The following is a 27,850-nucleotide window of genomic DNA, read 5'->3' as shown; positions in this document are numbered from 1 at the left end:
TGCTGACATTAAGGCACTGACACCATAATACTTTTTCTCCTCCCCAAATGACTTAGAAAAGAGTAAGCATTTTGTATCAAAGTCTGCAACCAAATAATATCAAGGGGGATTAAGTACTTTATGTAAAATAAACTAGTTCAAATCACTGCTTTTTAAAATTCCATTTCCGGTAATGCTTATTCATTTCATTATCCCATTACTCAAAGATAAAAGATAAAATGGATACCTTTTTAAATGTCAAAAAACCTAATGTAGTTAGAATTATAATTCTACAAATTAGATCTTTAGGAAATTTTATTTCTTAGGAACATGATTTTCAAGAATATAGTTTGTCACAAATACTTATTTTGTCTACAGAGAAAATAATCATTTAAATGGAAAACTTCCCCACTTGCATGAATTTGCACTCCACCTAGCACAGTGCTCTCATTGGAGAGCAACCACCGCCAGCAGTGGACTTACCCAGAACTTATGTGCCAGGCATGGTTCCAAGACAGCTCTTTAGTTACATCACCTCCTATAATCCTTACAACATACATATACTTCATAACAAGGTTGGTGACATTATCACTCCCCCTTTACAGATATAGAAACTGAGACACTGTGAGGTTTAAAGCTCACCCAAACATAAATTGTTAATTAGTGACACAGCTGGAATATGGATGTAGGCCAGCTTCATCACACTGGGCTCTGTATACAGTCTGTATAATTGACTACCGAAGTTTTTTTTTTTTTAATTTATTTAATTAATTTATTTTTTGAGACTTTGTTGCCCTCTGTAGAGTGCTATGGCATCATAGCTCAGAGCAATCTCAGACTCTTGGGGTTGAGCCATTCTCTTGCCTCAGCCTCCTGAGTAGCTGGGGCTATAGGTGCCTGCTACAATGCCTGGCTATTTTTAGAGGCAGGGGTCTCACCCTGGCTCAGGCTGGTCTCGAACTCCTGAGCTTAGGCCATCCACTCAGCCTCCCAGAGTGCTAGGATTACAGGCATGAGCCACTGCACCCGCCAACTACTAGAGTTTTAGTTAACTTTACTCTCAGAAAATATAAATGGTCAGTGTATCAGTTTTTACTAAACTATCATACAGAAAAATACACACTTTTCCCCCAAAGAAACCTTTGGCAGACCCTTAATACGTAGAAACTGACAAAAGCTGCGTTTTTATGATTGAGGCCTGAACTACAATATGATCTAGTCCAAAACACTAAAAATGAAAAAACATTCGTATTTCTTTATAAGTTGTCAGAAAATATGGCTATAAGATTTTGAGCAATTTTAGTGTTCCAGGTATGAGGATAATTATTTCATCTTGCTTATCTGTAACAATTTCATTAATTTAGGTCAATCCATGTTATAGATCTCTTTTGGCTTAGAAAAGTTAAATGACTCTACCACAGTCATACACCTAGTAAGCAGAAAAGCCAGAGCTTCAGACACTTAGCTTATACACTGAACGACTCCAGTAGGGTAAACAAGGCTTTTGCCATATTCTGTCCAGACTCTAATCTTCTTCACAAAAGCAGAGCTAAGCTTCAGCAAACCAATATAGCAAGGGATTTGGTGGGATAGATTTCAGGCCAAATAGTTACTCTTTATCCCAGCTGTCTATGTAAGATAACCAGAAATCTCTATCCTGGTTTATCTTCTAGGACACGCAGTGTAAGTTGGTTATTCCTGCTTTTGGTTCTTGCTTTTGATTTTTATATATGTTCGAAAGTGAATTATTTTCTGTTCTGTTGTAATTTCTATTTCTTTCACAAATCTGTGGGTAACATATTATAAAAGGGCATAAACTTGAGTCCCTTTGTTTTCCATATCTAAGCTTGTTCATGCTGAAATTCCTGTGACTCTGCCTTCCATCCTCTCCCATATTTCTTGAGTATTACGAGTCATCTAAGGTTATCAAATAGAGGTAAAGGCATGGTCAAAAAATACAATTTAAAGTTTCTTTATGATATGCCCTAACCTCTCAAGCCTCTACCACACTTACATTTAATGTAGATGTGTCAGGTGTTTGGGATATTCACAATACTTCAAAATATAATGCAGCCACCCTGTTAAGACACGAATCAGTAGGATTTAAAATTTTTCTAGCTTTCCTAAGTTGCCGTTTTGCTTTAATATGTCTCTTCATTCTGTACTCAAGATGATATTCTTACAGTGGGGCAAAACTTTAGCCTAAACTAAAATCTCGACACAGCTTTTTATGTTTCTGATTTTTTTTTTTCAGTTTTTGGCCGGGGCCGGGCTTGAACCCACTACCTCTGGCATATGGGGTCAGCACCCAACGCTTTGAGCCACAGGCGCTGCCCACTGATTCTCTTTTTAATAGGGGCAATGAAAGGTTTTGATTTAAAAAGCCAAACAAAAAGCTTAAAAAGCCAAGATGATGATGTCAATAAGAAATGAGAATAAACAGTCAAGATGCAATTCTTCACATAATGCCCTCACTCTTTAAATACTTCACCAATCCAAAGAACTATATTGATCAATATTTTTACCTTATACCTTATCACTTCCAGTGAAGGTTTAGAAGCCTTTTTCTGTTTAAGCCACATAAGCACCTTAAAAACTGAGAAAAAATTTATATAATATAAAAATAAACAATTTACTTGATTCTAGGCTGATATTGGTTACGAATCCCTCGTCTATAATGCTTGGGATCAGAGGTGTTTTGTGTTTTAAGTTTTTCCGGATTTTGGAATATCTGCATACATATAATAACACATCTTGTCTAAACATGAAAGTCTAAACATGAAAGTCACTTATGTTTCATATACATCTTATACACATGGCTTAAATGTAATTTTATTCGGTATTTAAATAATTTTGCGCATGAAACAAAGTTGTGATCGCAACCCATCATACAGGTCAGGTGCGGAATATTCTATTTGTGGTGTCATGTCAGCACTTGAAATGTTTTGGATTTTCCATTTCCAGATTAGAGATGCTCAATCTGTACAAGCCAATTACCAAGGAGGCATATTTGTATATGATATTCTTTCATATTTTCATAAGAAAAACAAATTGATTCACCTGTCAGATATCACTTCATAATGCTTACAGGTAAAGTCACATTATTACATCAGCACAATAGCTGAAATTCCAAATATGAAGTTTTATCTTGCTAATTTCATTTGTGTTACAACAGTCATCCTCATCATTTAGAGGAGGAAACTCATTTAAATAGGATTTTGAGACTTTCCCTATCCCTTTTATAGCAGTGTGGTAAATCTTAAAAAAAAATGGCTTCTGTTCCATTAAAAATTCCACTATGAGAACCATTAGCAATTCTACCAAGCTTATTTCATCATATCAATCTAATTATAAATAATAAAGCTAAATTCAGGAATTATTATTTTTCTGAGACAGTCTCACTATGTTGCCCTCAGTAGAGTACCATGGCATCATAGCTCCCAGCAACCTCAAACTCTTGGGCTTAAGTGATTCTCTTGCCTCAGCCTCCCAAGTAGCTGGGACTATAGGCGCTCACCACAATGCCCGGCTATTTTTTTGTTGCAGTTGTCATTGTTGTTTTAAGCCAGCCCAGGCTGGGTTTGAACCCGCCAGCCTTGGTGCATGTGGCTGGCTCCAAAAATCACTGTGCTACAGGTACCAATCCTAAATTCAGGAATTATTAAAGTGGAATAATTTGAAAGATATAGAAGAAAAATTTATACTTTTTTAAGTTTACTGCTTGCAAGCCTAACCACATGCCTGGAAATGTCACTTTCCTGGCAATCCAATGTCACTGCACATTGTCATGGCAGTCTGATGTCACTGCACATCGTCATGGGAAGCACTATTGTACAAAACACAGTTCAGAAGAGCTCAGCAGCTGACCTTCCCATATTAATAGAATATATATTAAAAGAAATCAGTTACTAAAGAAATGACTTGCTACTGACAGCATATTCTTCTGGCTCTTTAAAAATTCTTTACCAGGCTCAGCGCCCGTGGCTCAAGTGGCTAAGGCGCCAGCCACATACACCTGAGCTGGCGGATTCGAATCCAGCCTGGGCCCGCCAAACAACGATGGCTGCAACCAAAAAACAGCCGGGCATTGTAGTGGGCGCCTGTGGTCCCAGCTACTTGGGAGGCTGAGGCAAGAGAATCGCTTGAGCCCAGGAGTTGGAGGTCGCTGCGAGCTGTGATGCTATGGCACTCTACCCTGGGCGACAGCTTGAGGCTCTTGTCTCAAAAAAAAAAAAATTCCTTACCATACATGCAGTATGCAGTGTTTTTTTTAACCTGTTTAAGAATGAGAAAAACCAGAGAAAATTTATTGTTACAATTTTTGTACAGTTGCAGCCTTAACTCTAACTATATGGGTATTTAATTTACAAACTGTTTTCATATGCCTCATTCATCAACATTTCTTTATTCAATTCTAGTTCCCACTTTAAAACTAGAAAATACCATATGATAGTTAGAAAAAGGAAAAGGAAAAAAAAAAAAAAAGAAAAAGGAAAAGGAAACGAACAATGCACAGTCTGTCACATCCTTTTATACTAAAAAACCCCCCAAACCACACACAGTAATTTTTACATAATATGAGTGTACATTTTGCTATTTGGTCATCAAGCTTTACTATATTGTAGCTCTAGCAGTCAATAAGAAATCATGAAAGATACGTTAAGAATTCTAATAAGAATAATACTGTTTTGACAAAATAAGAAACATACAAGTCATTAAGCTAACTATTTATATGGAATGAAAATCAAATCTATCATTGTTAACAAGAAAAACAAAACTCCTCAGTTCAACAAGTTTAACTTACCTTTATCTGATTTTTTAACTCTTAACCTATACAAGAACAACGAGTAATTACAAAACCAAAGACTGTATTGTAAATATCTTACCATATACTCCTTTGTCTAAAAGTAGTAAAAACTCATCCACAGCATTACGCATTTCATATTCAGTGAGATCCAACAGTGAAACGACTTTGAAATCCAGCTGCCTTAGTAAGTTGGTCAGTTCATATACATCCACCAAAGGAGCTTTAAGTTTGGGGTGCTCCCAGTAATTCATATTTCCTATCAAAAGAGCAACCTTGTCCTTTGCTGTTTAAAAAAAAAAAAAAAAAAAGGGAAGGGCATTTAAAAGACCATTAAAACAAAACTTCTGGATACGGTATCACTGTTGTTGCAGTTTGGCTGGGGCTGGGTTTGAACCCACCACCCTCGGCATATGGGGCCGGTGCCCTACTCACTGAGCCACAGGCGCCGCCCTGGATACGGCATCATTATAATGAAAAAGTGTGCAGTTTTAAACTGCATCATTTCATTTAAGATTTCATTTTAGAACTATTACTTTATGTAGCAATTTATGATGAATACAAGAGGCTAAAAAATGCAAACAACTGAAATTGAACTTACTGACAGTTTTGAAAACTAGGCAAAGGATATCTATTAGCTGTATTTAAAACATAATTGGTAATTAATATTAAAGTTTACTTTCACTGAATTACAATAAAACTAAAACATATAATATTCAACTAGACTCTTAAAGCAAATTTAAACAAGAAATATTTGAAATTGGGTACCCATCAAATTAGGTTCTGCTTTGCTGAGAGACTAAAAACAATAGAAATACCTAAAAGAGGGACAAGGAAAAATTCCTATCAGAGCAAGTAAGGGGAAATCCCAAAGGTGAGAGAAAGGAGAACTTCGCAAGTACTGCATTTCTTTTGTTTCTGCAGTAGCCATGTGACATACAGTCTCATAGCTCTTTAAAAATTATTTCATGTTTAAGATGAGTCTACTTTAGGGATATGTGAAGACTTTTTAAATGAATGTCTTAAGAGTTTGTTTTCTGAACTGAAACTGAGACTTTGCTAAAGATGTATTCTGATAGAAATGGCTTTCTTATTTGTAAGAGGTAAAAAGATCTGTGTCGATACCTTAAAAAGTATTAGCAAGCTTAATCAGGGGTGTAGCCTGTCCAAAACAGCTGTGGAAGGCTGGACATAGCTTAGTGCTTAAGAAGTCTTCAAAATTCTTTCTTTGATAGTCTAGAGTGGGTCAAAAGTTAGAAACTCAAGACTATCCCATAACAATAGTAAGGTGTGATAACTTTTTTCTTCAGGACAGTGGGGTGTGTGCAGCAAATCATAGCAGACACCAGTGCAGACATGCCAGGGAGATGGCGTGACGAGAGCACCCCAAGAGTCAGGTGGGTAGGGTGCAGGCCACTCCCCTGATGCAGGCCAGGACTTGCTGTCCAACCCCCAAAGTGCTGCAAAGCTATTGTGAATATTGTCCTTATGATGAATAGTCACATTGTTGACTCAATGTCTATAATATATAATAGCTCTCAAGTTTCAAATCACTAAGATGATTAAATTTCACCAAAAGTCTCTGTTGAAATTCCTTTTCTTTATAGAACACTTAAGTGTTTAAAACTAGCCTCAAATCAAAGAATGTGACTCTTTCAAAGAGGCTTAAAATCCCACTTTGTGAAAAGCCTCAATAATTTTGTCATGCTATCTTCATTTTGTTTACATTCTTAGAGATTTTCAGCGAATTGCCTTTTCTTATAAATATGCATAGTTTAGACAAAAATGTAATGATACTTATGCCATATTTTTAGTTCAATGAAAAAGGTGAGAATATTCAGGATGGCTTTCAATAGGAGACGAAATAACACTCAGTATCACTTGTATTTCCCTTTTTAAAAATTTTTTTCCTAAATAAAACTAGTACTCTTATATCAGAGTGAGACTGTTGGTTAATCTATAGAAATAAAATTTCCAGTATGTTTCTCTGTGAATTCATTAATGCTATCAGAATTGAGACCAAATGAATGACAGACTAACTTCCATCTTCTCCGAAGTGAGGGAAAACAAGAGAGTGTGCTGCTTTTGGCTTACACTGTCATCGCCCAATGATGGATTTAGAGCAAGAGGTCACCCAAGTTATTAAGTAGTCGAATGTTGTGAATCACTGCGGACATTTTTGTGGAACACTGTAATTTAAAGATATACATCTTAGACTGAGTTTTATTGGCAGAAAACAGTATGTTTCTTTAGAGAAAAAAAATTAGCTGTCAAACTATCATGGAATGTTTCTGCTGATATCAATTCTTGATTCACTGGTTTCCTTGTCTGTCTACGAAAGAACACTTGGTTGCAAAATGTAAACATTCAACAATTGAGAAGTACACATCTTAAAATATTTATATTTATCAATAATTGCCTATAACTCTTCTAAAATTTTTTCCAATGACAATTTTTAATAGCTAGTTCCTAAAATATCTTACGGTGTATTTTCTTGAATTTAATAGTAATAAAGATGATGGGAAGTAAATCTTACCTTGTCCAATCTACTTGTAAAACAGTTTATAGATGACAGTGGAGCTGAGGTGGACTTAAAATAGAGAAGCAGACTGCTGTGGTCTAAAGAAGAGAGGACAAAGACCCATTCCAGGAAATTGTAGAAAGAGAAAAGTCAGACTTCAGAGATATGACAGAGAAAGGAATAATGAATTTCTAAGTGAGGAAAAAATAAAACTTCAAGATAGCAAATATATAATTAATTTGTGATGGCTTTCAAGTGATAAATGGAATAAATTTTCTATAGAAAAACATTTACTGTAAAAGCCACCCACAACTTCTTGAGCACAAACCATTTATTGGAAAATGGAAATAAAAATGCCAGTTGACTAAGCAAAACAATAATGAAACTACTTCAGAAAGATATCTTAACTACAAGATCCTAGACATCTTCCAAAGCTTAATGAAATATATTCTTCCAAAAATAGTGTTACACCATTAATTTCATGTCCAATAGTTATATTATGTTACCCATCCAAAATGAGTTAATATTCACCTAGAAAAGGGCCTAATACACATTAAATGATATTAACTATTTGTTAAGTAAATTTGTTGGATGTCTATCAAAAACTGGTAATGGCATCAAATTTGACTTGTTAAACACATAGTTCTTGTTATTCTCATGCTTTTAACAACTCTCCATGTCCTACCAAATAAAGTCCAAGGTTCTTAGTTTGGCATGTAAGGCCATTCACATACTAGTCCACACCTACCTGTTCAGCTGTGGGAACGGATGGCCCCCCCAGTGAACCAAGGTATTCCTTGCCCTTGTGTAGTGTAGTTCCCCACCCCTGAATCTGGACTTTACATGACTTTTTTGAGCATAATATGGTGTGACACTCTGCCAGTTCTGAGTCTAAGCCTTAAGAAGCCCTGACGGCTTCCACTTTTGGTAACCAGCCATCAGGTAAAAAAACAGCTACATGGAGAGATCACTCAGGGAGAGAGGAGAAACTGAGGGAAAGAAGGTAGGACAGAGAAAGAGATAGTGATTTTCAATCTTTCACCAATTCCCCACTAAGCTGCCATGCATGTGAGTGAAGGCACCTTGGATGCTGGAGTCCCACCATCACCTGAATGCAACCCGAAGAGAGACCAGCAGCAGCAGAACCGTCTGCTAAACCCAGTCCGTCTCACAGAACCATGAGAGATAATAAAACTGATTTACTCTTTGTTTTTGTTCAGAGATAAGCTATTACTGTGTCACCCAGGCTAACATACAATGGCCTGATCACGGCTCACTGTAAGCTTGAATTCCTGGGCTCAAGTGACCCTCTTGCCTTAGCCTTCCAAGTAGCTAGAACTACAGGTATGTGCCACCACACCTGGCTAATTTTTAAAACATTTTTTGTAGAGATGGGGTCTTGAACTCATGACTTCAAATAATTCTTTCACTTGGGCCTCTCAAAGTACTGAGGTTACAGGTGTGAGCTATCATGCCTGGCCTGCTATTGTTTTTTTTTTTTTTTTTGGCCAGGGCTGGGTTTGAACCCGCCACCTCTGGCATATGGGACTGGCGCCCTACTCCTTGAGCCACAGGCGCTGCCCCATGCTATTGTTTTTAAAATAGTAAATTTGGAATAATGTTATTCAGCAATAGGTAACTACTCTAGCAGTCCAATCCCCAATGCTCCTTCCCTGGTACACTATCTTCCAGCAATGCTGAACTGCTCACTTCTCACCCACACCACCTATTTCATGTCTCTGTCCTTGCCATGTCTTATCCCTTTTTCTTCCTCTCTCTGTTGTGAATGAAATCTGATCCCATTTGCCTTGAACACACCTTCTCATCTTATGCACTTTAGGATCTCCCAGTGAAAATCCTCATCTCTCCCAGGATCTCCCTGAAAATCCTTACCTGGGCTTCATCTCTTAGGTAAAGCCTCCTTGACTCTTCAAGATTAATCTGATCTCCATCTACTTAAGAACAATTTCTAGATTTTTACATATTTCTACTGTGGTATGTACCATGTACTATATAATTCATTTACTCTCTGTCTTCCCTTACTAAGACTGCAAGGCCTTGAGTTCAGAGACCAACCCTTGTTCTCTTACTTCATAAAGGGCAGCACAGATATGAATATATGCCCCATGTAATTAACTGCCAATCATCATTTTCTAATAAATTAATTTATACTCTATGTCTTCAGTTGTTCACTTCTGAATTCTTTATCTACTATTTTATATATTTTATCCATGTTTTAATCCCTATCTTAACTCATTAACTGATTCATATTAGGCATTTTCAACATTTTAGTGAGACTCATCAATTATTTCTTCACTAGCTGAATCCAGTGGGCAAATTTTAGACATTAGTTTACCTGAATTCTCTCAGGATCAGACATTGACTGTTTTTTTTTATCATCTCTTAATATTAATTTGCTAAATTAAATTGCTAATATTAATTTGCTAAATATTAAGCAAATATTAATTTGCTAGCTCTTATTTTCTTAGTTTTCTCCTTTAACATTTTCTTTTCCCAGGCATTGTTTAAGTACAACTATTCATTTACATTTTATCCCAAATCCTCTTTTCTTCCCAGCAGAGAAGATTGAGAAGCAAACTCCAAAGCTTACTGCAAACCCCTTGTGATGTTTTCCAAATCTCCATCCTCCACCACAGATAGTATTAATCACTTCTTCCTCTGTGCTAATTATATGACATGTGTTTTTTTGTTTTGCAGAAACTTACAATTTCACAGAAGTTGACTTGACCCCAGAAATAGATTTTGTAATCTTTCTTAAGCTTTCTCTTCTGTACCTTTTTACAAATAAAAATTTAAATATTTGATCCCAAAGTTATTCTAATATTTATAAAATAATCAAATTAAAATGTCTTAAATTCCTTCTAGAGTTTTAAATACTATACTCACATTTTGATCATATGCTTTAAAGCTCTACTCACCTAAAGGCTGGTCACTTGTTTGCTCTTTATTATCTGTACAAAGATAAAAAAGCAAAACATGTAAGATGTCATGATACAAATGTTTTCAGAGATAAAGATAAAAGAAAAGCAATGAATAACACCAGCAGCATCATTAAGATACAGAATACAGTTTCTTTCCTTTCCTTTCTTTTTTTTGAGACAGAACTCACCTTGTCGCCCTCATTAGAGTGATGTGGTATCATAGCTCACAGTAACCTCTAACTCTTGGGCTTACGCAATCCTCTTGCCTCAGCCTCCCAAGTAGCTGGGACTACAAGGACCTGCCATAATGCCCGGCAATTTTTTTGTCGCAGTTGTCATTGTTTAGCAGGCCCAGGCAGGGTTTGAACCCTCTACCCCGGTATATGTGGCTGGTACCCTAACCACTGAGCTATGGGCGCTGAGCCCAATTTTAAATTCTATAGATTATCGATAGATATTTATGAATGGAGAGAACTGGAATCAAGGCAGGGAATGCCCTAACTGCTTGCCACAGCTGAGGGTAATAATGATGGTGGTGCAGTACTTAATGTTTACTGATGCCTGGGCTGGTGCTGTCAATGCATTATGTAAGAGATCTTATGGAACCTCACACTACCCTATGAAGCATGTACAATTACCAACCCCACCACGCAGATACGGAAACTAAGGTAGTGAGAGATTACATCACTTGCCCAAAGTTATCAAGTTAATAAGTAGCAAACCTGGACTCTAATTTAGGAAGCCTCATTCCAGATTCAATGCTTACACCATCTATTATACATAAAATGAGATCCTGCCCCCGCCCTGAGCACTCCCAGGTAGAGATGAAGGGAAAGGTATAGTTCAATCAGTCATGTGTTTACTACTGAGAGGGTAATTTTGTACCTTTAGTAAAATAAATGCCACTGGAGCTTATTAAAACCTTTCTCTACACATCATTCTTTTTTTAAACTCAAATTTTTGGTACTCTGAATTGTGGAGAATAAGGAGATAAAGATAGGGCTAGAAAAATTTTTAGAATTTTAGTGGTTAAAGTTTTTCTGAATTAACTTTTTACATTGTTCATTAAAGAAAAGCAAGAAATAAAAGACAATTTAGGAAAGGGGAATTCTATCCAGACCAAGAGAAACAATTGCTAGGATGGTTTTTGACACCTTTTAGCCTGGATGTTTGAGGGTCTTATTGAGGCTTCAAATGAATTTGAGGATACTACAAGCAAGGAAAATGATAAACAGGTAATGGTGGCTTTCTGCTGTGTGGAACTTGCTTATATGCAAAAGCACAGTCCAAACAGCATTCACAGTTAATAGATGTTTAATAATGAAATATGAATATAATATTAAGCAAACTAGTTATAGTGCCAAAATAATGAGATATAAGATGCAGAGAAGTAACAGGGCTGTCTAAATGACATGCCTGTCTTGTACTCTACTCTTCTCCTCAAGGGCTCTAACTCTGTCTTCACAGAAGGCCCATGACCTACACTGATGTCTTCATATAGTCCTCACTGTTGATAGGCCTTTTAGCTCAGTGAAGTCTTTCTCTGTAGCTTGCTGGGAAACAGAGCTCTGTATACTCCTGCCAACCAACTGCCAGTCTCTCAGTGGCTGCTGGCTAACCCACCTATATACACTTCTTACTTCAGGTAAAGACACCTGCCTAGTGAGTTCAGACATGCTCGATGACTGAGCAAAGGAGAATAAGGTCCCAGAGATCTGATCTGTTACCTGTCACTCTTTTTTTTTTAATTATTATTTTTATTAGTATTAGATCATAGCTGTGTACATTAATGCAATCATGGGGCACCATGCACCGGTTTTATAAACAGTTCGACACATTTTCATCACACTGGTTAACATAGCCTCCTTGGCATTTTCTTAGTTATTGTGTTAAGACAATCATATTCTGCATTCACTAAGTTTCACATGTACCCCTGTAAGATGCACCGCAAGTGTAATCCCACCAATCACCCTCCCTCTGCCCAACCTCCCCCCTCCCTTCCTCCCTGTCCCCCTTCCCCATATTCTTAGGTTATAACTGGGTTATAGCTTTCCTATGAAAGCCATAAATTAGTTTCATAGTAGGGCTGAGTACACTGGATACCTTTTGTACCATTCTTGAGATTTACACCCTTCCTGTCTTTCAGCTTAAAGATCACTACTTCCCCCACTAACTTCTTTTTTATGATTTAAAGAGAAATATGCCATGATAAAAAATACACTGAGTTTTTATGTTGCCTCAAATACTTACTTTTCTATCCTTATAGTTTTATATTCTAAAATATTTTTAATGTTTCACTTGCATAAAATTGTACTTCATGTAAATAATTTCAAGCTGAAACTATATTATTTCAATCAAAAAGTCATTAGTATTACTACAGTAAAGGCAATTTTTATTGCATTCAACAACTTAAAACTCTAAAACTAACGATTTGCTTGTACTACTCACCAGGATGCCCAAGATTATTTAATTCATCTAAAATGAAATCAGAGAAAATAGATTAAGAACAAATGGTAAGACTAATCGAAGTAGTAGTTTTTGAATCATTAAATCATGTTACAATGTTTTATCAGTTTAGAACTTTTTAAACTAAAAGAAGCCATGCAAATACTGAATAAGAAAGAAAACTTTCATGCATATCAGTTAGAACTTCTAAGCTATTTCTGTTATCATTAAATGACAAAAAATTAAGCTCCTTCATAACCTGTTTAAAGTTTTAGATATTCTGGCCAGTTATGGGACAAAAACAGTCAAGAGACATGTATGTCTGTATCTTCAACTATAAACTTCTGAAACTAATTAACAATCTCAAATAATATTTTTTTTACAAATACATTTTTAATCTTAGAACCTTTTTTTTTAGAGACAGAGTCTTACTTTATCACCCTCGGTGGAGTGCTGTGGTGTCACAGCTCACAGCAACCTCCAGCTCTTGGGCTTAGGCGATTCTCTTGCCTTAGCCTCCCAAGTAGCTGGGCCTACAGGCGCCTGCCACAACACCCGGCCATTTTTTGTTGCAGTTTGGCTGGGGCCAGGTTCGAACCCACCACCCTCGGTATATGGGGCCGACGCCCTACTCACTGAGCCACAGGTGCCGTCCTAATTTTAGAGCATTTTAAGATTTACAGAGCTTCTGTGAAGATAGTGCAGAGCGAGTTCCTGCATACCCAGAACTAGTTTCCCTATGATGTGTCAGTGAGCATAGTGTATTTGTCCCATCTTATGCTGGCATGGTATATTTGTCACAACTAACAAACCACTGATGTTCTTTTTTTGGTTCCAGAACTCTGTTCAGGATACCACACTAACTTTGCTTGTGTGTCCTTAGGCTCTTCTTGTTTGTTAAAAGTTGCTTAGAAGTTTCTGAAGAGACTAACAGGTTTGAGGCCATTTTGTATAATATCCCTAGGATTTGTCTGATGTCTTTCTCTTGGCTAGACTCCTGGGTTCTAAAAGTATAATGTGTTTTGAGAGATATAGTGGTTTCAGAATTAACCTGTGTCCCCACCATGGAGAATCTTCTAGTCATCAAATAAGTAACATAAGCAAGTATCTGTGACATGATAGCCATCTATTTTTTTAAGAGATGGGGGTCTTGTTATGTTGTTCAAGTTGGTCATGAACTTCTGTGCAAGTGACCCTCCCACCTCAGCCTCCTGAGCAGCAGGGACTAAAGGTGTCAATCACCAGATTTAGCTTCCTTCACAAATTTTCTTTTTTCTTCCTTCACAAATTTAATGAAGATAAAATATTAACATTTAACAATAAATTGTAAATGTTGTACTAGTCATAGATGTTATGCAGGAAATTTATTCTTATGAGAGATAAAATATATTAAAAAGGGTATCAATCCAGTGCACGAAACAGTGCAATTTCTTTTGCCTCCAGTCTTACAGACTAGACTCATTTCCAGTTAACTGGGTCAGCAGCACCATATTCTTCCATCCCTCTTCAGCGAGGCTGTTTCATACATTTACAATACAATAGAGTCTTTTGTCATATTCCGCATTCCATCTTGGGGTCTCCCTCCTCTGACCTCCTAAGTGATCATTTAAAATTTGTATACCATGTATTCACTGTTACAGTTCATCATACACAATAGTTTCACTACCCTAAAAAGTATCCACCTATTCAACCCTCATCCTGACACGTTTGTAAATATTTATAGGCTACATGTGGTATTTTGACACATGCATAGAACGTGTAATAATTAAATCAGGGTATTCAGGATCTCTATCACTGCAAACATTCATCATTTCTTTGTGTTGGGAACATTTCAACTCTTCTCTTCTAGCTATTTTAAAAGACCACATATATAATAAATTATTGTTGACTATAGTCATCCAATTGTGCTATCAAACACTAGAACTTATTCCTTCAACTATAGGTTTGTACCTATTGCCATCCACTTTTTGTCCCCTCCTCCCTTTCCAGCCTCTGGTAACCATTTATCTACTCTCTACCTCCATGAGATCAACTTTTTAAATTCCCACATGGGAGTGAGAACAAGCAATATTTTTGTCTTTCTCTGCCTGGCTTATTTTTCTTAACATAATGACTTCTAGTTCTAGCCATGTTGCTGCAAATGACATCATTTCTTTTCTTTCTTTTTTTTTTTTTTTTTTATGGCTGAAGGGTTTGATCAAGTATCTTTAACAAAATACATAAAATGAAATAGAAGATACCAGGTGTGTCCTCTCTCTACATGTGTATATATGGACTCTGATCATCAGTGTCTCAACTTTGTGGACTTCCAAAGTAAAAAATTTGGATCTAATTTTTCTCTCTGAAATTTCTGGAGCAACTTCATAGCTGTATTTGCACCTCTATGTTCTGAATAAAATTATTTGAAAATTACTGTTTTAATGGTATGTTTGCCACTGTGAAAATTATATAGAAAATCTTGCAGGTATGGAAGCTTCACAGCAAGTAATAATTCACATGCATCACCCTGAAGCCAAACAGCAGTGCTAGCTTACTTTTACTCTTAAAGGTCTCCAACATTACGAAGTCTTAAAAACCATGCAATTAGGAAAAAAGAATTAAGAGAGTAAGATTAGGTTTCTTCACATAGCATCCCAAAGCCTTAACAGATCATGGGACTGGAACTCCCTTATAATAGGAGGGAGTTCTTCTCACAAGTATGTACTAATATGCAAACAGAAATTATGGTATTTCAAAGTCATATCATAGAGATAAGGACAGGAAACCCAGGAAAGATAAGATTTAACATTATTTTCGTTCTCTACTCAAGTAGAGCCTAAGGTTATGTCTTAAAGAGGCAGAAATTGAAAAAATACTTTGCTATATACAAACCTAATTTTGCAAACCAATGTAATGTTGCACTAAGAAAAGTGATCCAAATTTTAAAACTTACTCATTATAATTTAAGTACAATACTTTGGTTAATTAAAACAAATGAGAAGTTTATGTTGAAACACATTTTTAGTTCTGTTTACATATGGTAAAGGTGACATGGTAGATTAATCTACAGCCTTGTAACTTCAAATAATCCTATGAACTTTACATTAAAACAGAATATTTAATCATTTTAAACAGATAAAACATGTTGAACAGTAAATCTCTAGTTCTGAAACTTTTATGGAAACTATCTGCATTTGAGAGGCATTTTATCATGGTTAAAGGATAAAATAATCTAAATAATATCCATGACAGTATATCCACCAATTTTTTTTATGCAGATAAAAATTAACATTAAGAATTAATTGCCTTTGGTTACTACCCAAAAGATATTATGCAGAAACTTTGCTCTTGCATGAAATAGGAAGGCAACTGAAGATTAGTTACTGTAATTGTGTTAATATAATAGTATCTATGGCAATTTATAAAACTTTAAAGACTAAGATTCAATACCCTTCAGTCAAAATCCTTTCTTAGAGCTAGTATTTTTTCCGTTCCTGCACTCAGTAAGCTAAGAGCACTGCACCCATCCCAAGAGTAAATAGCATGCAGGAGATCCAGTTTCAAACCAAAGAATCACACTACCTTCAGTGCACTCCACTGCCTCATTTGTTCTTCCTTGTTTCAGAGGAAATGAATTTGAATACATTGTAATTCATGATCTTAGGAAGGGCAGTCATTAAGCACAGATATAACATCACAGAAATATACTGACAAACCAAAATGTGCAGGGACATTAACATGCATGCTACTATATGGGAAATAAGGTGATACACAACAAACCCTCAAATTACACAGTTCATAATGGGGACTGTTGATGAATAGTAATTCTTTATGTGTCTATAATGTTTGTTTTACAAATGTCTTATTAAAAATCTTTTTCCACTAAATCAAGTATTTTGTAGCTAAAGCTTTGAAGAATACATTTTAGCCACAGATGTGTAAATTAAACTATAAAATTCAAAAATAACTAACATCATCTAAATAAACAAGTTTTTTTCCTCTGGCTCTTTTTGCTCTTTGTATGCGAATTTAAGATTATAAATTTAGTATGCATTTTCTCAAATTTCATAATTCCTGATACTTAACACATGATTAAACAGTATGAGGTGAAAAGCAGAATTTGCTTTGCTTAACTATTTCAGATTATATGGCTTATGTTACAGTCCACTTGTGAGAACACTGATCAACACTGCTTACCTATGATGATTTCTACCTTCTTGCTTTCTTGACTGTCTCGATCATTATATACATGACACCAATAGGTCCCCTGATGTTCCAAATCCACATATGGCACCTAAATTAAGATCAGAAAATGTACATGTTTCCTCTTCAATTTTAATTTAAATTGGCTTGGAGAAAAAAGCATTTTGTATTTTAACAAAATTCTCTAAAAGATAACATTTAGAAGGCTTTATACACTAGGAAACTAGCTTCATTCATTAGGTTAAATATTAGCAAGTAAATAATATAATGATTCTAATAGTAGTGAGTTTGATGCAATACTATTTGACATTTTGCATATAAGCCCATGATGAATTCCAGCATTTTTGCAAATGTAGGAGCTAATTAATATTAAATCATAAGAGATAGGAAATGAAAATCACATCACAAAGAACGGGTTTCAATGTTCACCCAAATTTAACTGTACCATTGGTTTTACATATTAACACCCCCAAATATGTCCCAAATGAACTTCCTACCATGTATAGTTTTTTTGTCTCATGTGTTAACGGCGACTCATTTTTGAACCACTGGTAGTGAGGAAGAGGGCTTCCAATAGCAACACACTGTAAGACCAATGTGCTGCCTGGCATCAGCTTCTGGGACCTTGGTTCAACACAGATTTGCAACTTGGATTCAGCGATGCCATCCCAATTTCCTTGAATTAAAAAAAGAACAACTCTAGATAAGAAATAAAGGCAATTTTTTCCTTTATTAGAAAAAAGCCAGATGTGTTCAAGTTCATCTTCATTGTTGTTACAATCTTTAACAACATTCCCAAACTAAGGTTAACAAAAGTGTAGCATTCTCAGAAATATTAAGAGATATTCTTCATTTCTTTATTGTAGGAACTTCTCAAAGTTTCAAAGTGTTAGTATGCATTGTGAATTAAAGAGGGGAACATAGTTCAAATGTTTCCCAAATGTGTCTGGCTACAGAATCTTTCTGATAGAGCAAATAACTTACTAACTTCTTGAATGATATTCATGGTCAGCATGGAAAGCTCTATATTTTCTCTTTTTTATTTATTTATTTTTTGAGACGGAGTCTTATTATGTTGCTCTCCGTAGAGTGCCGTGTTGTCACAGCTCACAGCAATCTCATACTCATGGGCTTAAGCAATTCTCTTGCCTCAGCCTTCCGAGTAGCTGGGACTACAGGTGCCCGCCACAACACCTGGCTAGTTGTTGTTATAGTTATCATTGTCGTTTGGCAGGCCCTGTCCGGGTTCGACCCCACTAGTCCTGGGATATGTGGCCAGCACCCTAGCCACTGAGTTATAGGCACCGAGCCAAGCTCTACATTCTCTCTTTTTTTTTTTTTGGCCAGGGCTGGGTTTGAACCTGCCACCTTCAGCATATGGGGCCAGCGCCCTAGCCCTCTGAGCCACAGGCGTCGCCCTCTACATTCTCTTGACTGAGATAAGAAATTTTGTTTTCGGCACTGAACATATACGGATAATTGTCCCTAACATTTCTTCCCTAGGTAGGTATCAGAAATCATTTATTAAATATTCATTTATTACTCTTTAAGTCCTTTGAGGTTATAGGGCTTGTCAATGTGATGCAGTACCCAGTCCCCATAATGAAACTCAATGTCTAACACATTGCAGGTGATCGGTATTTGTTGAATGACTGTGATTTCACTTATAAATACATTAAAGTTTATTACATGCACAGAAATAGTCTAGAAAGAAATAAATTGCTCATCTAATCAATCATGATTATTTCTGAAGACTGTGTCCCACGCCCACATAGACATCTTACCTGGGCTTTGATATCCTACACAGGGCCATCACTGACACCTCCCCTCCCCCCCCAAATATCCACCTTGCTTGGCCACACCTGTAGAACTGAATAGACAAAGAAGGATAAGCCAGCTTGATTTACACATTTTTAAGGACAGAGTGTGAACTGGCATTAGTGTGACCAATGATCTCAGTCACCCTGGGATGAGAGGCTTTCCCAAGATGCAGGTGGTAATGGTAAGACTTACAAAATGGTAAGACTATTTTGGAAACTACATGGTAGTTTTAAAAGAAAATTAAACATACATCAATTGACTCAGCAATTTCACTTCCAGGTAATTATCTAGGAGAAAGGAAAATATATGTCCAAAAAATGGTTTATAAGAGAATGTTCATAGCATCTTTATCTATGATACCCCAAAACTGAACACAAACTGTTTATCAATAAGAGAATGGATAAACAAACTAGCCTATTTACAAAATGCATTATTACTCAGCAGAAAGAAAGGACTAACTGCTGATGTACCCAACAACATGAATAAATCTTAAAAATTACACTGAATAGAAGCAGCTAGATATAAAAATGTGGTTTGGCGTCTGTAGCTCAAGTGGCTAAGGTGCCAATCACATACATCAGAGCTGGCGGGTTCGAATCTAGCCCAGGCCTGCCAAACAACAATGACAACTACAACCAAAAAATAGCCAGGTGTTGTGGTGGGTGCCTATAGTCCCAGCTACTTGGGAGGCGGAGGCAGGAGAAACACTTAAGCCCAAGAGTTGGAGGTTGCTGTGAGCTGTGATGCCACAGCACTCTACCCAGGGTGACAGCTTGAGGCTCTGTCTCAAAATAAATAAATAAAAATGTACATATATGACTATCAAAAGTTCTAAAACAAGCAAAACTTAAATCAATTTGTGGTGAAAGAGTGAACAGGTGAGAAAGACACACTGGACTATACAATTAGGACCTGGATATCATACTGTATATAAATTATACCTCAATGAATATAGTATGAAAGAAATTAAATAAAATTGATAAATGTGTATGAGGTATTTTTTCTTTAAAGAAAATGGTGATATTCTTTTATTGTCAAGAACCCTTATTTGAGTTTAAAAAAAGCTAAAGTGAGAGTGGGCGGTGCCTTTGGCTTAACGGAGTAGGGCGCCGGCCCCATACGCCAGAGGTGGCGGGTTCAAAATCAGCCCTGGCCAAAAACTGCAAAAAAAGCTAAAGTGAGAGAGAAGTATGCAAGAAAGATTGACTTTTTTTAAACAAAGAGTCTGTTTCCCTCTTTATTTTGTCTGGGAAACACAACAAAGAATATGGTCTTGAGTGTGCATGTGAATAAACAAAACAATATCTCATGGCTACTCTTCCAACTGGAAGTTGGAAAAAGATCAAGTCCTGATGACAGGACTGAAAAGATGGAGCAGTGAGCAGAGAAGTAGTCTGAGTGTTTTGTTGTAGTGAATGATACACCGCATGGCCTTTAGTGCTGAGAGTTTCCACAACAGCATGTTTTGGGGCAATATAACAGTTTGGGAGGAAAAAAAAATATTACAGAAAGGAACTGAAAAGTGAACAGTAAGTGTTAGATGAGAGTTTTTTCTCCTCCCACACCAGAGACCACACCATTCAAATCCGTAACAAACTGACCTCTACTTGACTCACACCCTAATTATAGAAATCAAAGACTATCAGGCCTTGAATTTGTTGTGCTTCTCCACTATTCTACTTTTTACAATGGTAGTATTCAGCACCCCTGAATAACTTAGAGAAGCAGAAGTTTTCCATGATGTAATTTCACCATCTTTTTCTTAAATAAGGAAAAGTAAGTTTTGGCTACAATGAACCCTTTGGAGATTTTTAGAAAACCTTGAATATGTGCCTTAAATATAAAAATATTAAATATTCTTGATGGAAATATATCCATTTCTGCCTTTTGAAACAGATTTTACCCTGGTTCTTCATTCTTTCAACAAACATCTACTGAGTATCTATTGGTTATTTAAGTGTTTGGTTTCATCAAAGATTCTTAAGACCCAGACTTTCTCCTCAGAAATTTAGCTTAAAAGGCAGATAGTCCTGACAAGAACTAGATTACAGAAGTATGTTCAAAAGATTAACTTCTGTGAGGAAGAGAGGGGTAGCAAAGACGACTCTGAGGAACTCTTTCTGCCTTCTACATAATAGATACTCTTCCTTCCTGATCATTCTGTGAGGAACCTAGGTCAGGGGCACTCTCTAATGCTCGGTTGAGAACAGCTTTAACACCTAAGACCTAAGCCCAAGACTGTCCCTCATGAAGGTGTTCAGTGAACTGCATAACGACCACTACGTGCCAAGCTTTGTTTTAAGAACTAGCAAAGAGAAAAGGGAACTATGAACTACTCCTTATCCCTATACAACTCCAACAGCTAGGCAGACAAATAGCTTTAAAAGTGATGCAATAAATTTTCTATAAGAGAGGCAAAATCAGAATGCCAACGGAGCAGAAGAGGAAGCCAAGGCCAGACAGAGTCATAGAGTATGCCAAGCAGGAAAGACATTCAAGATGGAAAGAAGTGTTGCAAAGACACGGAGCTGTGAATAAGCGAGGCATATTCCAGACAATGGGAGTGGCAGGGAGAAACTCGGCTTGCTAACATACAGATGCCACATGTGAGGGTAGACAACAGGCCGTGAGGGAAGGCAAGTTGGTAGAGTCAGTGGCAGGAACCAGACTCAGGAGGGTCCACGTCATCCTGAGGGATCTGCATACACATCCGTGTGTATGTGCACATGTACAGACAGACAAAGCACATGGGATCAGATCTCAACAGCTGTTGATATTATAGTGGATGAAGTACATATGTGAGCTGTTGGCACTATTTTTGATATTCTGAAATTACTTAAAAGTAAACATTTAAAATAAGATAAAATAAAGCAAGCCTCATCCCAACATTCAACTACTTTTATTACTTACTCTGGAAGCTTTCTGTTATGTCTGTGACATCACAAACATCCAGCTGTGACCACTGGCTGAATTCAAAGGTGAAATTATTATTAACTCGGCAGACATAAAACCCTGCATCTTTTACATGCACTGAGTTAAAAATAAGTTCTGATGTATTTCCGTATGGAATCTGTAAAAGAATCAATAAAAGAATAAGTCTTATACACATGACTTATAAAATGTGGAAAATCTATGATTTCAGCATGGAGCCATGAAAGTATGCCTTTTTTCACAATTTGCAAAACATCTAGAAGTTAAAAAAATAAACAGTATTTTGGGTTATGTATAACTAAAGTATTAAAAAATTCACAATCTTTTATAAATCCATTAACCACAGCTAAGTTTTCTCCCAAACATCTTCCAAAAGCTCACTAACAGAAAACCATCTGTCATTTAAGAAAGTTCAATCACTGAGTTTTAGAAGGATCTATAATCACATCTGTGAGTTAAGCAGCCACACCACAGGACAACCCCACAATGGTGTGTAGAAAATGTGTAGAAGCTGCAGAGAGTCACAGCTAGGAATGTCTTTCCTAGCTGTGACTCTCAGCTTTGACCATATTAGCTGAGAATACACAGACAAGTTATTTTTCTTTGAGATCTCACTTTCTGATCTGCAAAATTCTCTAAAAGGATAAGAGTCCTCAACCAAACTTTTAAGATGTGGGCTGAGAAGGACTATGGAAAGCTATCAGCAATGGGGGTGAGAAGCCACTCATGGGATCTCAAACTCTTCCCTGGGATTCCATCACCCCAGTAGGGTTTCTTTCACTTTTTATGTTCCCAGCAATTTATGAGCCGCACCCAACTTTAGCACATTGCCAAGGGGGGGTTTATCCAAGTGCCTCATTATATTACAATAAACTCTTTTGAAAGGACAGGTTGGGCATCACAAATCTGAAAACCCCAAAACAAAAATAACCCCAAATTTGAAACTTTCTGCATGCTGACACAGTGCTCAATGGAAATGCTCATTGAAGCACCTCTAATTTTGGATTTTTGGATTTGGAATGATAAATCAGTAAATATATAATACAAATATTCCAACATTTGAAAAAATCTGAAATCTAGAACACTTCTGGTCCTAGGTATTTCAGATAAAGAATATTCAACCTGTATTTCAACTAGCATGCTCCAATCCCCAGCCAACTCCCTCCCCTCTCAGCACCTACCCCAGTGCAGGAGCATCTGCTAAAGACATGACACTGGGCTGACCTGCTGCATTTAGAGCTGCTCGACAATCCTGTGTCTGCTCCCCTACTAGACCACTGACATATACTCTGTCTCCTCAAACCTCCAGCAACCCTCCTCCTCCAAGGCAATGACTTTAAATAAAAGTTATCTCCCTTCTCTGCCACCAAATCATAGGCCTACCCATGTCTGCACCTATTTAGAACTGCTCTCTTTCCTCCTGTTAAAATGGAAGATACCTCTTCCTAACAAAGGCTACATGAGCTAATGATCTGTAGGGATCCACTCAGATTCACAGGGTAGGAATGAAGATTTCATTAAAGCAAAGACCTGAGATTCAACAGATGCAGAAAGAAATCTTCTCAGGCTTTCCTTACTGACTAAAAGCAGAACGTTCTGGGAAGCGAGGCTACCATATATTTCCTCTTGGGACAACTTTTACTCCTAGAAAAGAGACCAAGAGTAAAACTACCGTAAGTCCCCTCTAGAGAGTTTATGGCCATGAAGAAAAGGAATCATTCCTGGCACTTGTGCCAACAAACACTATCACAAACTTTCCTATTTCCTCCTGCTCTTCTAGAAATGCGTTTGTCTTTCCAGAAAAAAACCTATTTATTCTTCCCACAGAGGATCTTCCCACACCTGCCTTTTCCCTCCCGAGTTACAATTTAACCATGTAGCCAGCTATTTATTTTGTAAACTCCTGTATGCATGAGTAAACTTTTTCTCCTGTTAATCTGTCTTCTGATGGTTAATTCACAGACTCCCTGGCACTGAACCTAAGAGGGTGGAGGAAAGGCTTTTTCTCTTCTCAAATTCCATCCTCTCTGACCTTGCTCTTACAATTTTTTCCCTCTTTGCTTTAGCATCTATTTCTCTCTTTTACTGTATTATTTTCAAAAATTAAATATACTCTAGTACTTTCTATCTTAAATAAACTAAAAAAAACCAAGCCAGCGTCTCCTGATTCTGTACCCTCTCTGAGCAGTATTGAAGAAGCTGGCCACCTCTTTCTTCCTGAAATACTCTCCTCTTTAGACTTCTCTTGGCTTTCCTCCTATCTCTCTGGAAGATTCCTTTTACTTATCTCTTTGCCGGTTCCTGCTCCACTACATAACTCTCAATGTTACCTCTCAGATGCCCAAACTGCCTGGCTGATTTGTCCAGATGTGTGCAAGGGCACTTCAAATTCAACAGGTCTAAAGTTAAACTTTTGACTTTTGTCCCTAAATCTGTTCCTCTTCAATTTTCAATGTGTCCCTGAGGCTCAAGTGAAAAACCAATGGTTATCTTGATTTCTCCTCATGCTCACATCTAATCTGTCAGTTTGGTTAAACGCACTGCTAAAACACACACCAAACCATGCACTCTGATCCACCCCACTGTCGTCCCTAGCCCACACTACTGCTATTTCTAGTCAGCACAAGTATTACAGATAGCTGATCTTCTTGCTATTCTCTGCTTCTTTCGAGCAGCGAATTCATGTTTTAAAAACATAAATCCTATCACATTACCTCCCTTGCTAAAAACCTTCAGTGGCTTCACATATTACATCACTACCTGGTTGGTTTTCCTCCTGTAACTTCATTCCCAGAAATGACCGTATTTGTTTACCGCCTGCCTGTCTCCTCCCACTGAGTGTGATGCTCTTGACCTGGTGCAGATACTGAGAGGTACTGAGACCTGCTGCATCATCCGGCCTTAGAACACCATGTGGCATAAAACAGCTGCTCAACCAAAACTTGTTAAATAAAACTCTCCTAAGATAGGCTTGTGAACATGACAGTGGTTTGACAAAACCTGTCTTGTTAAAGAGTTTTTCTTAATTTATTTATTTATTTATTTTTTATTAAATCATAACTGTGTACACTGATGCATTTATGGGGTTCAGTGTACTGATTTGATATACAATGTGAAATGCTTACATTGAAGTGATTAACAGATCCATCACAATTATAATTTTTTCTTAACAGTTTTTAAACAGCATTTTTTTTTTTTTTTTTTTTTGTAGAGACAAGAGTCTCACTTTATGGCCCTCGGTAGAGTGCCGTGGCGTCACACAGCTCACAGCAACCTCCAACTCCTGGGCTTAAGTGATTCTCTTGCCTCAACCTCCCGAGTAGCTGGGACTACAGGTGCCCGCCACAACGCCCAGCTATTTTTTGGTTGCAGTTTGGCCGGGGCCGGGTTTAGAACCCGCCACTCTCGGTATATGGGGCTGGCGCCCTACCGACTGAGCCACAGTTTTTAATCCATTCCAACTCTTCCAATCTAAGACTTACTCCCCATCCCCTGCATTTCTACCTTTCTCCAATTAGGACATGTTTTACAAACAATGCACATAAATGTAGCAGGTTTTCCCATTATTTATCCTTCAAAAGGCATTTATTAAAATGAAACTAACTTTGCAATTGAGAAAATATGGTAAAGTACTTTTAGCTACTATCTCTCACAAGCCTGGGCACATAAAATATCCTGTTTACTTAATTCTCACAATCCCCTATGATAGGAATTCAGGTGGTTAGTAAGCATAGTCAGGGTTCCAACACAGAACACTATCTGGTGCCAAAGCCCATGGAATCTTTTTACTACCTTCCACAGTTGTTTTGCCTTACCTCAGAGTAAGAGACAGAAATAAAAAATTGTATAATACCCCCCAAAATTGTATAGTAACACAAAATTTTTCTATGGCATGAGGTAATCCAATTAAAGGAAAAATTATAATCTGAAAACAGCTTTTTAATTTAGCTTTAGGTTTGCAAATGGAGACTTGGCATTAAGTCTGTAAGGAAGCTGAATTACTGTGACCAACAGGTATGACTAAATATGGACTTTTCAGGTATAACCAAGGAGTGAAGAGATGAAGGGAGAGGAATGAGGCAGTAGAGAAGAAAATCTCCCCAGAGCAAGATACAACACACGGCAGCCAGATCAGTGAGAAACCCCAGTGGTATGGTGGCTTCAGGAACTTTGAGAAGAGAATTCTAACATTTGACTGTAAAGTACCTGTTGAGTGGTACAGGGATACAAGTCTTCCACAAAAGGAGTGCCCCTCTCTGCCAACCTGAATTTTACTTCAGAATCTATCACAATGGCCAAAGTCTTCTGATATAATACAGTTATATGGAATTCTCAAGAAAATAATATGCCATTAGCTTTCCATGTAGCCTTGAAAATCTTTTCAAGATATTGGTTGAGGCTAGGTGTGATGGCTCATGCCTGTAATCCTAGCACTCTGGGAGGCTGAGGCGGTGGGTTGCTTGTGCTCAGGAGTTTGAGAGCAGCCTGAGCAAGAGTCAGTCTCTGTCTCTATTAAAAATGAAAAAATACTAAAAAATACTAAAAAATGAAGGCAAGAAGATCGCTTGAATCTAAGAGTTCGACGTTGCTGTGAGCTATAATGCCACAACACTCTACCCAGGGCAACAGAGTGAGACTGTCAAAAAAAAAAAAAAAAAAAAAAAAAGATTTTGGTTGGGACATAATCTGTTGCAAAGAGTTTTATATAGATATGTAAGAATGTACTGATGTGGTTTCATACTCGCTAATACTGTTGCCCTATAGAACTCCTATTTTCCACAATTTTAGAGTTGAGGGCTGACTTCATTACTATTTACAGTTTTTTGGGGAGACAATTTTGGAATCTCACCAAAATAATAATTATCAAATACTTCAGTAATAACTGTGTCTTTCATACTCTTAAACCAAAGTTTTAACACCACATTTAGGACAATAGTGTTAGTTAATTTCCTATTATTCTCTATTCCTAGTATAGAAGAATTAAAAGACATTAAAAATACCTCTTTATTCATTTTGAACCATTGATATTGCACAAAAGGGTGTCCAGTTGCCCGGCAACACAGTTTCACAAACTGTCCAGCCAAGACTGCCTTTGATTCGGGGTTTACAATGATTTTTATTCCTGAAAGAAAAAAAAATTAAATAAAGTAACACATGAGGGATTTTCATTATTTATCTGAAACAAAAAACTGAAATATTCTGGAAATGACCTGCATATTTCTCATAAATCATCCATTCACATCTCTTTCCCCAGGCTTTGTAAAACCATAAGGAAAGAACTTTCCCAGAAGACTTTGATCTACTTTATTTCCCCATGACTGGGGGAGAAAATTATTTGTCATATTTCTTCAATTCTTAGAAACATTTTTTCCCCGCATCCTAACACTAAAGGAGGTGATCAGGTCATGAAGGTTTCACCTTCATGAACAGATTAATGCCTCTATGAAAAGGGCTGGCCAAGTGGGTTCACTCTCCCCTGCCCTGCTGCCATGTGAGGAGGTAACATCTACCCCGCCTCGCCCATCCACTTTGTGCCACGTGAGGACGCAGCAGGAAGGCCCTCATTAGATGACTTCCCAGCCTCTAGGACTGTGAGAAATAAATACTTGTTCCTTATAAACTGCCCAGCCAGTGGCATTCTGTTATAGCAGCATGAAAAACACTACAGGAGTGCCATACAAAGATACATAGGGAAAACGCGAATTGTAGCTAAATATACTTTATTTACAAATGACTCACTGTAAAATTTTATGAAATATTTCTCTACATGTTGATATATAAACATAAAAAATATCAAAAATAACAGAATATAAAACATAATAGTTTGTCAATTTTTCCTATGTTTGGCAACATTTGGCAACTCTATAAGACAATGCCACTGAAACTGTCTTTAAATTATGATTTCACATCGAAAGGAAAATTATTTTGGAAGCAGAAGTCACAGAAACAGAGTAGCAGTATATAAATTTGATATCTGTATATAAAGTTTTTCATTTGAAGAATAACATCAATTATCAAAACCCAGAAAACTTTCAGGAGGAGCTTGGAAGAAACTGCTGGAGTCAATAATGGAACCCCCTGACCCCGCCCCCCTCACCCCTCCCTCACCCTGGAGAAGCACACTGCCATGTCACCAGGACACTCAAGCAGCCCTACGGAGAAGCCCAACTGGTGAGAGAAAAAAGCCTCAGGCCTCCTGCCAAAAGCCAGTGAGGAAATAGGTCA

The 27,850-nt window shown here is 37.2% G+C and overlaps 1 protein-coding gene across 3 annotated transcripts in view; it reads right to left on the bottom strand.

The window, feature by feature from the left end:
* The window catches only part of MALT1 (MALT1 paracaspase), a 73,314-nt gene that overhangs the window by 20,990 nt on the left and 24,474 nt on the right, over positions 1 to 27,850 (bottom strand). For 2 of the 3 annotated variants that reach the window (XM_053571755.1, XM_053571757.1), the window contains exons 3-10: positions 26,626 to 26,747; positions 21,605 to 21,764; positions 17,371 to 17,549; positions 16,868 to 16,964; positions 16,253 to 16,285; positions 12,695 to 12,721; positions 10,244 to 10,276; positions 4,866 to 5,069 (exon numbers count right to left, since the gene is read on the bottom strand). In XM_053571755.1, coding sequence (XP_053427730.1) covers positions 4,866 to 5,069; positions 10,244 to 10,276; positions 12,695 to 12,721; positions 16,253 to 16,285; positions 16,868 to 16,964; positions 17,371 to 17,549; positions 21,605 to 21,764; positions 26,626 to 26,747 — 855 coding nt within the window. The remainder of the gene's footprint in view (positions 1 to 4,865; positions 5,070 to 10,243; positions 10,277 to 12,694; positions 12,722 to 16,252; positions 16,286 to 16,867; positions 16,965 to 17,370; positions 17,550 to 21,604; positions 21,765 to 26,625; positions 26,748 to 27,850) is intronic. The other variant, XM_053571756.1, reaches the window with a different exon arrangement.

The sequence above is a fragment of the Nycticebus coucang genome, chromosome 19, assembly GCF_027406575.1.
Source record: "Nycticebus coucang isolate mNycCou1 chromosome 19, mNycCou1.pri, whole genome shotgun sequence".
Lineage (NCBI taxonomy): Eukaryota > Metazoa > Chordata > Mammalia > Primates > Lorisidae > Nycticebus > Nycticebus coucang.
This window is presented reverse-complemented; position numbering and strand designations above follow the sequence as displayed.